The 14,708-nt window shown below is 34.4% G+C and overlaps 1 protein-coding gene across 1 annotated transcript in view; it reads left to right on the top strand.

Moving 5' to 3' along the window:
- Positions 1 to 10,040: 10,040 nt before the first annotated feature.
- LOC134664618 (ATP-binding cassette subfamily G member 4-like) overlaps positions 10,041 to 14,708 on the top strand; it is a 144,358-nt gene continuing 139,690 nt past the window's right edge. The window contains exon 1 of the mRNA XM_063521351.1: positions 10,041 to 10,600. Within this exon, the coding sequence (XP_063377421.1) occupies positions 10,369 to 10,600 (232 nt within the window). The 5' untranslated portion in view covers positions 10,041 to 10,368. The remainder of the gene's footprint in view (positions 10,601 to 14,708) is intronic.

Here is a 14,708-nt window from a genome sequence, read left to right as displayed (position 1 = left end):
CGCGACGGTAATATTCCGTATCTTTTAGGTATTGTCGAGCATTTTAGGGAAATGAAAAGTTAACTGAAAATATTTTCCGCACCCTTCGACGTAAAACTTTTTACTGTTCTCGTGCAGAAAAAATATTTTAAAATGATTTGCAAGTGTAGGGTTCTGTCGGTTTAAAAAAGCTTCTGAGTAAAGTTTTTTTTTCTATATTATTTTAAAACGGTTGAATATTTACGACTTTGACAATGTAATAGATACACACAGCAACACTCTTAACTGTCCATCGGTGGACTTTAGGCATTCTGTAATAAAAGTTTACAAACTCTCAGCTAACAGTGTCGGCGATGGTACTAGGTATATGGGCACCTTAGCTTAGACATTGTCTTCCTGTAGTTTTAGGGTCAAAGTCATAGTAATTTATATGTAAGTACATAACAAGGACGGTACCAAACTGCTTACGGGACCGGATCTAATCTGATAATTTAATATTTATTCTAAAACGGTTCCTCTCCAGAAAACTTTAAGTCACAGTCAAGTGCAGATATAGTTGATCTTCTCTGCATAGAGTTTTTTATGAGGTTAACTATCTCTGCAGGCTTTACAATTTATTTTCACAACTATATTATTCCCTTGATTGTATATACCATAAGTGATCTTTGAAAACTGATTAAATTTTCATCTGTTTTACTCAATATTAATTTACTTCCCTTCAATTTTCGAACCTAGGCACCTACTTACTTAGTACCTACGTAAGGAAGTCTAAAATTATAATAAAAAAGTGCCGTAAAACTAACGTGATTTAAAGCAGTACATAGTAAAAAACAATAAAATTGAACCCAAGAAATTATCATCTATAAATCGCACTCATTCTTTACAGACTTTGAAGGTTTAGCAGTAAAAACGTTGGTTTTATGTAATGGACATTCAACATTAGGCGCTTTATGTAAATTACGTAGGGGTAGTATCTCGAGGGAAATAACCGCGCATCACTAGAGCCCTGTGATATCCTAACGTATTTTATTATCTTTGTTGGTCTCGCCTTTGTTTACATCTGCACTTTTAAAGTTTGTGTTTGGTATTAGCCGCAGCTCAGTCAGTAGTGTCCCTGCCTAAGAAACTGCAGGACCTGAGTTTGAATCTTGAAAAGGAAATGTATTAATGTGACAGCTTGAGTTACGGATGTCATCTATGTTTACTTAACTTGTACTTTATCGATCTAAGAGTATTTTCTTATTTATTATTTTCTGCCTTAAATAAGTTATAAGCGATTAAGTCCCGTTTAAGTTTTAAAATTATGAATGCTGTTCGTCTCGTATACAGGGTATTCTACGAGAAAAATTTAGTATTCTTGTATTCCCTCGTATGTTCGTAAGTGCCTTAATGCCTTAATCGTATTAATAAATGATATGTCATTAGACGTGTCTTTATTGCGGCAGTCACTAAATACACGTATTATCATTATGAAAAATAAAATAGGTAAAATAGGCGTCAAATTTCATTTCCATTTTTAGTTACGATTTTTTTGGCTATGTCTCTACCTTTTTACGGCTAAACTTAAACCAATTTGAATGATTGATAAGTAGAAGATTAACCCCTGGGGATAGACATAAGCCTATTATTACTATTGGAAATAATCCCTGGGACAGGAAGGAAAAATGACCAAGACCGAATTCCACGAAGGCACATATACCGGGTGTGGCCTGTAATACTAGCAAAAAATATAACTGTAGGCTGTAATCCTCATACTGACCAACATTTGTTCAGCAACTTTTAAAAATAACTTGTGGTTTGATTTTTAATACACTTTAAAGTTTATTCTAAGACGCAATGTATTGCGAATTTTGTTATGTTTAAGGCAAGACAAGCAACGTCAATCACAAATAATATGGCATGGCGATGGCGTCCATTGAAGATAATATTTATTTTGTATGAAAAATAGGAAGTCAAAAACTTCATAATTTTTAAAACTTGTTGAACAAAAGTGTCACCGTTTAAGGAGTAGGTACAATCTATATTTTAATTATTTGCTCATGTTACAGGCCACACCCGGTATTTGGGCTTAGCTGGTTACTAATATAGGCAACTAGCGACCAGCCCCGGCCTTGCATGGGTTACACAAAAAAGTTACCCTACGTTTTACCTGCTATTGGACTTATGTTCGTGATTTCGCATAATTGAAATAATGACATAATTCGGGATTTTTTTTTGATCTATATGAGGTCAAATTCTTGGGAAAAACTTGCCACAAGAGAACTTCTAGTCCCAAATTTAGTTTATGATGTACATAGACTGACGCTCCGAAAAACTACTAAAATTAATTAAAAACAATAAGATACCAGTATCTTACTAATCGGACTACACTCTGGTATAGGTCAAGGAAGCAGTCTTGGCCCGCTATTATTTTTAACAACTATAAATGACCTCCCGGATTCATTAACTAATAAGCACTGATGTTTGCTGATGATGTCAATCTCGCTTTGCCTATACACGATCAATCTGACATCATCAAGCTCCAAACAGTTATTGATAGCGTTTACCAATGGGGTGTACGTTAAATACAAGCAGCAATGGGTTGAACATGTGCAGTCATGAGCTACTCAAAGACGTCACACACCATGGATCGTTTTTATACATTGAATGATCAAACACTGCAATGTATTAAATGTATAGGGTAAACCCTCCAGTGAATGAACACCCCCCAGTGAATGAACAAAGTCACGTTTTTTGTCTAAAATAAGAAATATAGCAATTTCTTCCACTTGTCTTATTTTTTTTCTTATTAACAACTCTATTTCCTATGCAATGACAACCCGTAATAAATTTATTTTCGACCAGTTAGGATGTGACTGGCGTTTGAAGTTTACGTATTTCTGGATTTGAAGTTTTGTATGGAAATATTAGATCCCAGATAAGAACAGTGTACGTTTGGAGCAACATATGAAGTGCTTATTTAATCTTTACCAGTACAAAGTTTAGTTATTTGGTTAGATTAAGAGTTGAACTTTCTATTTATGTACACTTTGTCGGCGTATTATGCGATTAAGTATTTATTTTTTATAGTTCCATTACTGGCTCATCAAATGTTCTGAAACCAGTAAATGAACAGTGTGTTCATTTACTGGTGTCGCGTAGATTTCATTTTTATCCCAAATGTATATGTAAACGCAATCGTATTGAGCTTGTTTTTTGTGATTCTGCATAGATAACGATTCTGATTCATTTAGCCAGTATTGGAACAAACCAAATTTCTATAGTCCATTTACTAGATTTATCATGCCTATGTATGAACAATACAAAATTTGGCTTGTTCATTTATTGGATTTCTACTAATTCTATGTATGAACAGTGTAACCACGAACAATGCAGTGACAAGTTTATTATTTTAAGCATTATTTGGTGAGCATGACCCCTTTTCATCAAAATATGCACGTTGGTTCTTGTTTTAATGGTTGATTTTATTTTTTCATTTTAATATGTAACGGGTTTCTATGTTATTGGTGAATAACCATCATTTTATTACATTCTGATCGATTCGAAGTCAATATGGAGGGATAAAAGATATAAACGCTATCGCTATACCTATTAAAATAGAGCAGGAAACTGTGTTTGTGATAAAAATGATTTTATTATGCTAATTAAAAAGAGTTAAATAATGTTCATTCACTGGGTTTTTCGGTGTTCATTCACTAGTTTTTATGTTCATTCATTAGGTTTTTAGGTAGTTTTTGGTAAATTCTGGTATAACTCAAAAAGTATGAAAGTAATTTAAAATCGCAGAAATTACTTTCTTATTTATTAAATGAGGATTGATTAAATTGCAGTTAATTATTCCAATTATTAATGAATGCTGAGCAATGATTTTTCAAACTTGGATAATTGCTTAAGTGTTCATTCACTGGTGGTCTTACCCTACGTGATGTTGGTACATTTTTTTATTTTAAAATATTGTTTGGTCAGCATGTAATTCTGCTATAGATCGAGAAATGCCCTCGGCTTTGTTGGATATATTAAGGTTATGTGAGATATCTCTACTAGTAAATGTGGTAGTAAATGTGGGATTATATATCTAATACATTATATCAACAAAGGTTATAACAATTCTAATTTAGATGAAATATAAAAATATTTGCTAGCTAAATGAAATATTGACTATATAATTTACATTATATAATAACATTGGTGTGAGATGTATATACATTAATATTTAAATAAAATAGCGTTGGCTCGTTAAGAACTATAGAGTCTAATCTATTGATGTAAATATTTTTTTGAATGTTTATTAGCCTTCATCAAACTACGTCACTAACTATTTATTATGGGTTTTGATATGTAACTCAATGTGAACCACTTTCATATATAATCTTATAATACACATATAGTGATGTGATGTCATTAAAGACCTTGCTTTGTTAGTATGATTCTCGCCAAGCTTTATAAAACCTTAATATAAATGTTGTTTATTCTATAAATCGGGTAAAAAGGAAAAAAAATGTCAAACAAGTTTTGACAACATACCTACCGTATATATTTTGACGAAGAATTAGTGCCAGTTGCACCATCCGCATTTGATACTGATCCGCGTCACCCGGCGCGCCGCGCCGCGGCAGTTTACTATGAAACTTTCCGTACAATAAAATTTAGCGAACTAACGATGATAAACAGTTTGGTGCAACCGACCCTTAATGTGATTACTTCAAAAACAATTTGACTTCCATATTATTGTGAATAAACCATTTTGTGTTTTTTTACTAGCTGTTGCCCGCGAATTCGTACGCGTTTTATATTGGTTGTTATATTAAAAGAACAATTTTCAAAAACTCTCAAATATGTTTCTTTAATATAATTACGGGATTTTCAATAAAGTTTCAAATCCCTCACTCAAAAAACTATTGGTACGAGATATATATACGAAGCGCTGGTGGCCTAGCGGTAGTAAGAGCGTGCGATTTTCAATGGAGTTCGCGGGTTCAAACCAACCAATGAGTTTTTCGGAACTTTGTACTTATTTAGCTTTTCTAGTTAGCTTATTCTTACGTATTTAGCTTTTCGGTGAAGGAAAACATCGTGAGAAAACCGAACTAAACCCCTAAGGCCTAGTTTCCCTTCTGGGTCGGAAGGTCAGATGGCCGTCGCTTTCGTAAAAACTAGTGCCTACGCCAGTTCTCAGAATTAGTTGTCAAGCGGACCCCAGGCTCCCATAAACTATGACAAAATGCCGGGATACCGCGAGGAAGAGAAAAAAAACCTTTTCGGGGGAATAATTTTCATAAGCGCTGAAATCTCTTTATTAATATTGCGCCTTTCTACGAAGTTTTTATGATTATGAATCTTTTATTTATATAGCTACTATACTATAAAGACACAACTTATAGATTAAATCTGTGTGAAAGGAATTAAGGATTTAAATTGAATTTAGCTTCATGCAGTTACTCGTATGTAACAAACTGAGGAAACGTAATATATTCTCGTAAACAAAAATCAAATACGAAAAGGTTGACACCGGCAGGCTATTTGGCAGAAGTCGACATGCGTGGGGAATAGCAGTTCGATTGTCTCTGATCTTAGGCCATTGGCCCTGAACCTTTTAGATTGTTTTGAAATTAAACCCTTTTGTTGAAGGATAGTATAACACCAGAAGAATGTATATTTTCTGTGTTACCTTTTTCGCTTTTGCATTTTAAAAAAATTAGCTACTGTTTAAATTTTTAACCATATAGATTTTAGATCAGATTCCACGTTATCTATCTAATCATGGTAGTTTACCTATTTATATCATTTTAACCAGAAACAGAGATCGTTTTAACACGGTGGTCACAATTGTTATTTTATGCCGGAAGCGTAATTATTTCACAGCTACTTACCGACGCTGTAGTAAAGAGGGTCATATTAGTAAATGATATAGGTAGCGCCATAAGTGCTCTTTGCGACTCATGCCGCATTCGTTACGTAATAGTTAGTTACCTAAAGCTGCGTTGCGCTGCCATGGAGCTAACAGGCCAGTAGGGTCTGTGCAAAATTATAAAAATTAGGAATGTGTTCATATAAAACACCTAACAACTAGCTAAATAACAAGTACTTATACTCTAAAAAACCAGTTTATATGCGTCACACTTTTTTTTAAATAGCTCAGTCCCTGCACGTTATCCAAAGTTGGTGTCATACAATAAATTAATGCTATGTGTAAGCCCTTTCAAACGAGGTATGTCTCAATAGTATACATCCATGGGACAAATTGCCCATTCTCCTTTGGAATAGAAAAATGATTTTTACCTACACACATAGGTATCATAAAGACAGACCAAGCTAATTATGCATGACATATGCAATGACAAAGTTTGGTAATGTCATCATTTATGACAAATTTTTTAATCATTAAAAAGCATATAGTAACGCAAGGGATGCTAACGTTGGATATTGGCTTTTTTTTTGTTTCTATTTATTTAAGTAGAACTTAATTAAAGACCTTTTAATTCATAACAAGTAACTAATTTATGGCTAGACTAGATGAATAATTTCGTGTTGGTCTTCTGTAGGTTATATACTTGTCTGAAATTCATGGTCGCCCGACGCGCTATGGCTCCGTCTGAGTGCATCGTGGCATGCATCACAGTAATGTCTCTAAGCCACAGGTACGGAAAAGTCGAACTCATTTACGTTAGTGCAAAAATGGGTTTACCTAAAATTTAAACATATCTACACACATATCAGTTACCGCAGCCGTTAGAGCGTGCATAATGGTCCTTCTTAGCAAGACACTTAGTGTGCTGTGTTGGTCATTCCACTCAAAGTACCGACCCACACTGTTAATTGTACATCGGTGGACCTTATGCCTTTTGTAATAAGGTCCGCCGATGAACGGTTAGGCTTGTTGCTGTTTATACTGCATTGTATCAAGGATCCGAGAGTGTAATGATAATGTAACCTACATATATAATTACAAATTATAGTTAGCTGAAAAGAAACAATCTAGCATTTTAGTATTAGCAATAATATAAATGTAACATAGGTCCTTCTTCCTCGCGTTATCCCGGCATTCTTGCCACGGCTCAGGGGAGCCTGGGGTCCGCTTGACAACTAATCCCATGATTTCACGTAGGCACTAGCTTTTACGAAAGTGACTGCCATCTGACCTTCCAACCCAGAGGGGAAACTAGGCCTTATTGGGATTAGTCCCAAGAAAAATGTAACATAGTTATTTACTTGTAATATTATGGACTATTGGACTCTATAATTCTGCACTGAATTTGACGGAACCTCATAGAATTTGAAGTTTATGATGTCACTTCCACACTGTGTTATTGCAAAATCTCTGCAGAGTCAGCGGGGAACGACTCTAGGACTAGACTATTATTGTGAGGTTAGATACTTACTCTTAACAGGTAACATCATAATTTTTTTGTTGAATGATAATTTGTTGAACGATGCGTGGCTATAATTATTATTTACAAACAATCAGTCATGCTCCGTCTAATACATACATGTATACATATATTATAATTTTATAACGTAATCCGGAAATCATAACCAATCATAATAGTCATAACGCATAACATAACAATACACGAGTGCGGTAAATAAACTAAAATAGATACAAAAGCAAACCAAAGGATGACTCCAGCCTGCGTCTGTTGAATTAACATCCTCGTTTGTATATATTTTCTTACTCCCCTCGATGCACAAGCTACACATCTTTGCCTTAAGAAACTGCTGTCACCGGATTACATGTAAAGGCGTATGATGGAAGGCATTATCCACGTGATAAAAAAGCCGTCACCTTTTAACATCGCGCAATTGGAAGAGACAGGCATTGTCATTATCACGCTAAGATGGCGATAGCGTAAGCAAGTGCTACTATCAATTCGTACAGGTTGACGCCGTGGTTACGGCCAAAAAGAATAGGAATACGAAGTTACATATGTTTTGTCACGGCTTTCCTCGTCTGGAAAAGATGTAGGTATGTTAACTGGAAAAGAACCCTCTTAGGAACAAGTTCGCCTTTGTACTACAATAACGTGTTACTTTCTCACATACTTACTCACGGGCAGACAAATCAAATTTGAAAAAAAATTGTCAGAGTAAATTAAATATCTATTACGCGATTGGAAATGTTGCGAAGCAAATTACACGGGTTTGGTGAAACAATCTAGTTGCTGACATAAACACAAATATTTCAAACCTCCTGACGACCGGGTTTCAAAAGATGTCAGTTAAAATTAAACTCTGTTAAGTTGACAACGGTTGTCAGAAGGTTAATCAAGACATTAATTATAACATAAGTAAGTTGCTCCTATCAATCGTATAATATCCTTTACTTAATATATTCCTATAGATAGATTACAATAATTATATTCATGCAATTTGAGATGAATACATTGCTCGTTGTAAGCAATTAATGATCATAGCCATGACAGGTCACTAGTTATGGTGGGTAAGATTCCGTGATCATGCATAATACCTACATAATGCAAGGTATATGAGGTGATATAAAAATAATGCAAATTACATCCAGTGAGATAAAACATAGAGCGAGATTAATTATATTAACGTCTGTTATATTTGTACGTGCTAGTCATTTTACATCCAAGTTATAAAATAATTTGTCGACAAGTTCAAAATAGAGAAACTGCTCCTAGAAATAAGGGTGATTCATCATTGCATTCGGAATGATGTCCAGAAAAATGTATTCGAAGAGTTTGTTAGCACATAGACATTAGACAATTGCAAAAGTTATAAACAAGTAAAACTGAATAAAAATATGGTATCACTTTTTTTATTGAAAAAGATTCTTAAAGAAGGAGAAATTTCCAATAAAAAAGTCCTAATAACTAATGTAATGCTAAAAATAACCCTCTGCGCGTCATTACAGAGAAGCGCACGCAGCGTCAAATGCGAGTACGTCACATTAAATTAAATTTAAATATCGAAAATATCTCAAATAAACTATTAACATTTAAGAAATAAAAACAGGTTTTTAAAGGACTAGACTTATAATAAATTTATAATATTGAATAGCTGTGGATTTTATCCAAAAATCACCTTGAAAACGAAAATAAATGGAAAATACTCACGTTTTCCGCAATGTTCTTTTTCTTGTATTCTTTGATTTGATAATTTACGATGTTTGTGTTCGTACCTACCTACTAAATCAAGGCTCCTTATTCTTTTGCATTTCAACTGGAAAATTTTATAACGTAGAAATGGTTCTGCGCCATTTTTTGATGTAACTTCATACAAAGTTTAGTTTTAGTTCAGTTTTAGTAAAAGTCGAGTTTATAAAGTAACAACATCAACGATAGATATTCTTCGCATATACTTATATTTTTCGTCCTATTTAATTTGAAATAAGCTTCTGGGATATAGCAGCATCCATTTAGGCTGATTATATCATCTTTTGTATGTAACTGCGTTATTAATTATCCATATAAAGTGGTTTAGCAGGTATGACTTACATAATACCTCATAATATAAAATCTGTAGTGAGTATGCAAATTAGCAAAATGTCCAAAATTTACTTATATATTATGTTCGTAGTAGCGAAGGAATACAAAAAAATATATATATGTACTTGTATATACTATGCGCAACGCTGTCATGGTCAACTCTTGATCATAACATACCTACGATAACTGTATCCATTTTTTTTTGTAACTTTAAGTTGTCCAAGAGCTGAGATCTTCCAAATTGTTTGTTTTTTTCGTGAATACCTACTCTGCGGAGTATCCGTTCGGTGAAGTCAGGTGTAACAGAATATTATTTTATACTGTATATCATACGGTATTCGCCATTAAAAAACCATTGTCCGAGAAACGCATGCATTAATAACCACTAATTCGTAAGCTGTACTTACATGTAACGCTGCAATTATTATTACATAACGCTTATGAAACTAGTAGCTAACAAGTTTTAAAAGTAGCAGTAACCATCGGTTTTCCTTTCTTGCTAATCACACGTTAACTAGTAGGTAAAATTACCGGCAGTTATTTTCACGGGTCGTCACTCAGTCATTTAACTTATTCGTACGTCATGTTTCTTTGATTGTAACGTTTAGTATCCTTGCGTCTTCAAAAGCTGGCGCGCGCGTTGGTAATGCCGGCTGAACGTTGATACGTTCGGAAATTTAAAAAGTTTTACGAGAGCACAAGTTACAGCAAAGATTAAATAAATAAAGATTTTGTCATGATACGAGATAGTTTCGTTAGAATCTAAGATTTGAGACAGATGGCCAGTAATCTAGTCTAATAATTACAATTAGGTATATTTTACTGACCGTTATTAATAAACATAAAAACAAGCGTTTATGAGTGATTATCGGGTTATAAAATATCTAAAGTGAATATAAAGAAGACGTTTAAGTGATTCGTGTTTTGAAACTGATCAAAAATGTCAAACGTTCCCTTAGTTCGTAAAGCGATCGCTGGCGCCGCCCGACACTCGTCGATCCCTACCAATGAAAACAACCCTTTAGTGTTGCAGCCTGCGCAGGAGAGCCAATGGACCCCCGCGGCTTTGGAAAGGGCTGGATCTACCCTAAAGGCTCTCAATCGAATGGCCAAGCGTCCGCCCGTGCATATACTGTTTGAAGATATTAACTATACCGTGAGCTCACAAAAAGGTAAGTTAAGTTTTTTTACATATCTTTAAATCAAGGGTCTTATACGCCTGTGAAGTACATTATCGTTAGAGTTGGACCAAGAAATGTCTGCAGCGGATTTGGTAGCCCACGCTGTACAAGTGTCATTTATACGTCATAATTTCATAGAAGTTTGACGTTTAAAATTACACGTACACTGCGTGGGCTATCAAATCCGCTGTAGACTTTTCATGGACTGACTCTACTAGGTCGGATATAGGTAGGATAGTATTTAATAATCTATTATTAATATGATAACGATTGTATAAGTAATTTAATAACCAAACCCTAAGTGAGCATTTGGCTCACCGAATCATTTTATTAAATTACTACTAATAAGGAAGGTGACTGAGTCGGACTGACATAGGTACTTAATTAATCAAGACTATTTAGGCTGGCAAGCAAATTTGGAAATGGATTAATATTTAATTAAATAGCTGTCGCTGACAAACTTCGGTTTTGTAGGAAGTTTTTTTTTACGGTAGTACTATTACTTATTTTGTGGTTTTACCGCAATAACAATAACTCTGAAAGTATACTCCTGTTGAAAATGTCGCTATGATAAGCTATTTAATTATATTAGCTATGTTAAAATATAATCCTTTCCCAAATTTGCTTGCCAGCCTATATTCTTGATTATTCGTAATTATGTTTTAGTTTCGTCATTAAATATAAGTGTGGAAATACTGGAAATAACATTTCATTTGTATTTTATTCATAATGGGTACAGTTAAAACGCATTGTTACTACGGCGGAAGACGTCAATTTCAGACGTAATAAACCCGTTCCGGTCCGCGCTCGCTGAAATTATTTGCGTTACAAGTGTATCTACAACAAAATATTTATTTCTATTATCGTTGAGTTGTAGTAGCTATCATGAAAAAGTTGTTTTAATACAGTTGTTATACGTCATAATTTAATGGAAGATTGACGTTTAAAATACCACTTGCACAGTCTAGGCCAGCGGTCGGCAACCTTTTAGCAGCCAAGGGCCACATAGTAGTTAACGAAGATGACGCGGGCCGCACTTTGTTAATATTTGTGACTTTAGCAAACTTTGTCGTTCGTCAGTATCATTCGTCAGTATTACATACAAAATAGCCAGGGAGGCTCGCGGGCCGCAAGCGAGAGGTTGGCGGGTCGCATGCGGCCCGCGGGCCGCTGGTTGCCGACCGCTGGTCCAGGCTATCAAAATAACTGCAGACTTATCTTGGTCTAACTCTCTAAGTATTGATGCATTTCTTGAACAACATAAATACAAAGTGATGGCCATATTCGAACTTTAAGATACGTCAAATATTAGATATGGAAACGATATAGATTGGACAAATGTCAGTGTCAATCAAGTGTCAAAAGTGACGTTTTTGTTTGTAGAAACCTCACTTTTGACACTGACATATCCGATCCATATCGTTTCCATATCTATTATTTGACGTATCTTAAAGTTCGAATATGGCTGATACTCGTTTTATTGCTAAATGTAATCATAGATTATAATTAAGCTGCGACGCGATTTTAATTTTCCTGCAGTAGGTATATCTGTTTTTCCTTAAGAATCTCAAGAATTGTTATTCCAATTAATCATATTTATTCTATTGTTTACAAATTAGACCTTATTACAAAAATAATTATGATCACAAATAGTCAGTTGTTATTATTGCCTACATTAACTCAAATACCGGTTCTCTCCACAGGCTCATACTATTTTTATATTCAAAGGTTACGTTAAGAAAATGACAGGTAAATTATAGACACATACATTATAATCCATTTAATGTAGTTTAAGACAAGTAAAAACGTAGTTTCTCACACATGCCAATCATTGGTCATAAGTGACTTAAGGTATAGGTACACCTACATAATAAAAAAATAAACAAGTTCGAGTCCTGCTCGCCCCTGAAGGGTTCCGTAGCAGCAAGTAACATAATAAAATTGCGGTTTACGATTTATGACGTATTAAAAAAAACTACTTACTAGATCTCCTTTCCTTTCCTTTCTTTTTAACGGCCTCCTAGCCTAGTCGGTAGTGACCCTGCCTACGAAGCAGGAGGTCCCGGGTTCGAATCCTGGTAAGGGCATTTATTTGTGTGTTCATCACAAATATTTGTTCCGAGTTATGGATGTTTTCTATGTATATAAGTATTATATATGTGCATATTATAATATATATATCGTTGTCTAGTACCCACAACACAAGCCTTATTGGGCTTACTGTGGGACTAGGTTGATCTGTGTAAAAATTGTCCTGTAATATTTATTTATTTATTTTTTATTATTTATTATCTCGTTCAAACTAATTTTCGGTGGAAGTTTGCGTAGGAATGTACATCATATATTTTTTTAGTATTATCATTCTCTTGTTTTAGAAGTTACAGGGGGGGGGGACACAATTTACCACTTTGGAAGTGTCTCTCGCGCAAACTATTCAGTTTAGAAAAAAAATATATTAGAAACCTCAATATCATTTTTGAAGACCTATCCATAGATACCCCACACGTACGGGTTTTATGAAAAAAAAATTGAGTTTCAGTTCTAAGTATGGGGAACCCCCAAAAAGTATTGTTTTTTTTTTCTATTTTTGTGTAAAAATCTTAATGCGGTTCACAGAATACATCTACTTACCAAGTTTTAACAGTATATAGCTCTTATAGTTTCGGAAAAAAGTGGCTGTGACATACGGACGGACAGACAGACAGACACGACGAATCCATAAGGGTTCCGTTTTTTGCCATTTGGCTACGGAACCCTAAAAAAGGCTACGCTGGGCCGGTAGGCCAGTGCAAAATTATGTATCTGCGTTTGATGTATAAAAAGAGCGAGCTCATCGCCAAGAAACTGTTTGGCGAAACTTTGTGTTGTGGTACGCATATTTTATATTTTAATAAAAAAACGGATACTTATGTAGATAAATTATATTTCATACAGTAGATAACGACTTAAAGTCGACATTATAATAAATAATAAAATCTGGTATTTTACGTCATATATCCAAAGGTCACGAATCCAGTAAAACACCTTTTCTTAGCAATACACTCGAAGTCTCGAGAAACAAACAAAAATTGTACGCAATGGGTCACAATTATGATTTTATACAATTTTTTTCCTACTAAATCAAACCTTTAACCGTATGTTTCGTAATTTTTGTCGATATCGAGAAATGAGGGTTTCCGCGATCGAGTTTTTCACTAGATGACAGCACCGTGTCGAAAGGTTAGCTGTCATAATCCACCAATCATGTTTAACCATGTTTTTTTATTGGTGAATTTTGACAGCAGCTGTCAAAAAGACCTCTCGTCACGGTGCTGCCATCTAGTGAATATCTCGCTCTCGGAAACCCTCACTGACTCTACTTGCACAATTAACATAACATCTACAGTTACTATACAAGACAGTATAGGTAATACTTACTAATGTAAATTGATTATCTTACTGTAAACCCTAAATAACTCGGCAATTTTTACCATTTAACCACCAATACGTTAATTTATAAGTAAAAGCCAAACTAGTTTAATCAATATCTGTTACTCTTCGTTCTAAATCAAAAGTGATAATGTTTCCTTATAACGCTTAATAACGAGAAGACTCTTAAAATAAAAAGGTCACTTACATAAAAAAAAATATTACATAAAAATATTCTAACGCACTCAAAAATTCATTCTCACTTTGACGGAAGTGCCTACCATAAAGCACACTCGTCATAAAAGTCCGTTAGTACAAGTGTCAAGTGAGCTTCGAATAACGAAGCCGACAACCGCAGTGCGCTTCGCTGTTTGCGAGGCCACTACGCGGTTTGAGGGCTACACGGGATAACGAAAAATGAAAACGCGTATTCAAAAACTGCAATAAGCTTACAACGTTAATAAAGAAAAAAATACGACTATAATGGTTTTTGTCTACGTGACAGCGTGATAAAAAGTATCTTTCACGTTCAATCGCCCGATGTTAAAAAGTGACTGTTATTTTATCACGTGGATAAATCCATCCATAATACACCTTTGATTTCGTATTGTTATAGATTAAAACTAATTTATATTAATACTGTAATATAAATTGTATAAAAACTAAACACTAGTTCATATGTGTTTAGTTT

This window comes from Cydia fagiglandana, chromosome 1 (genome assembly GCF_963556715.1).
Source record: "Cydia fagiglandana chromosome 1, ilCydFagi1.1, whole genome shotgun sequence".
Taxonomy (NCBI): Eukaryota; Metazoa; Arthropoda; class Insecta; order Lepidoptera; family Tortricidae; genus Cydia; species Cydia fagiglandana.
Note: the sequence above shows the minus strand (reverse complement) of the source record. Positions and strands in the feature narration are given on the sequence as shown.